The following is a 2050-nucleotide window of genomic DNA, read 5'->3' as shown; positions in this document are numbered from 1 at the left end:
TCCTCCCATGCTTTGCTTTGTCTTATGCGTCCGATTAAAAGATTCAACTATTGTTGGCTCCCTACCTAACTTTAATTTCTACAAAAGAGAAAAGAAAAAATTTATTAACATATAATGGGCTGATTTGAGATGATTGAACAGTAATATAAAAATTATTATAGAAATCTAATTGAATAAAGATGTGTACCAGTCATTCGTCATGATTGACAAATGCAATTGATCCTCCACAGTGTTTAGAGATGCTACCATTCTTCATGGTGTTTCTATTGTTTTTGTTGGCTTCTGATTTCTTCTTCCATTTTGGAAAGATCCAAATGTCAATTAGCTTATTCCAATTTTCTCTAGAGATCCAATTAGGGGGTTTATCACGGGCTCTATTTAAATCTCCTTTTGCTTCCAAAAGCTTTTGGCTTCTGACCCTCCCTAATGAGGTTGTCAACCGTTGCTGACAATGCTTGTTCCAAACTTGATGCACATGATGCAATTGTCCTAGAGGAATTGTGTGTATCTCCTAACAATATATAGATCGCAAGTAATTAGACTTACTAATTGGCATGTGCAACAAGGGCAAAAGTTAGTGATAAGAAATATAAATTAATTACATCACCTCAAATTTGTTCCACATTCCAACTTTAGCATGTGTAGGGACCTCCCTCCATGACAACCACGAACCATTGAAAAATTGGCGCATTATAGCAACAGCTTTGTGACTGACCTCATAATCAAGAAACCTGCAATTTAAAAAATATTCATTAGAAAATAAATTAAATACTATAAATGCAACAAACACATAAATTCAAATTAGTGATAGAAGAACGTGATATTTTCATACATTCCTCTTGTGCACCTAACAATCACTTTTTCATTTGCATCAGCAGGGGCTTTAAGGGTTGGCTCTCGGCCATTGCTCTGTCTTGGATCAATCCCAAGTTCATCATTCATCTGATCCTCATTCATTGTATCCTCATGATTTTGCACTGCACCATTCATTTCTTCATCATTTATTTCTTCATTTGTATCCATCTCTTCAATCATGTCCCCATCAGGAATGTAATCATCATCATCATGACATTCCTCGACACGCTCAGGCAACCTAGGAGGTTGAGGAGGAACTTGAGTAGCAGCCAGTATTAAAGCTGCTTTTCCATTACCTCTTGGTTTCCCTTTTTTCTTGGCCATAGCTGCACAACAATAAAAAGTTGTAGTTATTTCACAATATAAATGTCAACAAATCCAATCAAAGTAAAGAACAATCAGTGGACCTGTTGCTTTCCCTTTGCTCTTTCTCATGTCTGCACAATTATAATTTATAAATCTAAAATTAGTTATATTAGCATTCATAAATATGCATGTTGTATTTTAATCTTCCTCAGCCTCATGCTCCTCTTCCTCGGTTTGTTCATCTTCAAAATCTTCTTCTTCATCCTCAAAGTCCTCTTCCATTTGGTTAGTTGTCAACTCAATTTCTGCTACATCAATATCTTCTACATCTCTATTAACACCAACCAAAATGTCTGGATCATCAAGCTCATCTGTCATCGAGATTGGGGTAGGAATCCTGTGGTTTTCTTCTTGATAAAAATCAAGAAAATTATCTTCTGTCCCACTAGGAGTGAACCTACCTCTAGCTTTTGTCTTAATTACTGCCCACCACAATCTTCGATTCTTCTTCTTACCTGGGTAACCAGTATAGAACACCTGATGTGCTTGTTGAGCTAATACAAAAGGATCATTGGTTGGAAGTCTTAGTTTGTAATTGATCTCAACGAGGCCATGTTGAGGGTGCACTTTCATACCTTTATCTCTATCATACCAGTCACATTTGAATAACACTACTTTATTACCAACCCCAAAATAGTCTAACTCGATAATATCAACCAACATCCCATAATAGTCACTCTCAAAGTCATTGTAACTGCTTCCATTAATGCACACACCACTGTTGAAGGTTCTTTTATCCTTTCCATATTCTTTGGTGTGAAATCTGTACCCATTCACAAAGTAGCCTTTATAACATTTAACTTTATTCCCAGGGCCATATGATAGGTCC

At 36.2% G+C, this 2050-nt stretch overlaps 1 protein-coding gene across 1 annotated transcript; it reads right to left on the bottom strand.

Moving 5' to 3' along the window:
* Positions 1–784: 784 nt before the first annotated feature.
* On the bottom strand, positions 785–1451 carry LOC120108545. The gene is made up of 2 exons (XM_039122173.1): positions 1263–1451; positions 785–1181 (listed from the first exon to the last, which is right to left on the bottom strand). The coding sequence occupies exons 1-2, from the start codon at positions 1339–1341 to the stop codon at positions 802–804; spliced, it is 459 nt and encodes a 152-aa protein (XP_038978101.1). The 5' UTR covers positions 1342–1451; the 3' UTR covers positions 785–801.
* Between the last annotated feature and the right edge of the window lie 599 nt (positions 1452–2050).

Source organism: Phoenix dactylifera, unplaced genomic scaffold (assembly GCF_009389715.1).
Source record: "Phoenix dactylifera cultivar Barhee BC4 unplaced genomic scaffold, palm_55x_up_171113_PBpolish2nd_filt_p 001387F, whole genome shotgun sequence".
NCBI lineage: Eukaryota > Viridiplantae > Streptophyta > Magnoliopsida > Arecales > Arecaceae > Phoenix > Phoenix dactylifera.
The sequence above is the reverse complement of the archived record's forward strand: the minus strand, read 5'-3'. Positions and strand labels throughout refer to the sequence as shown.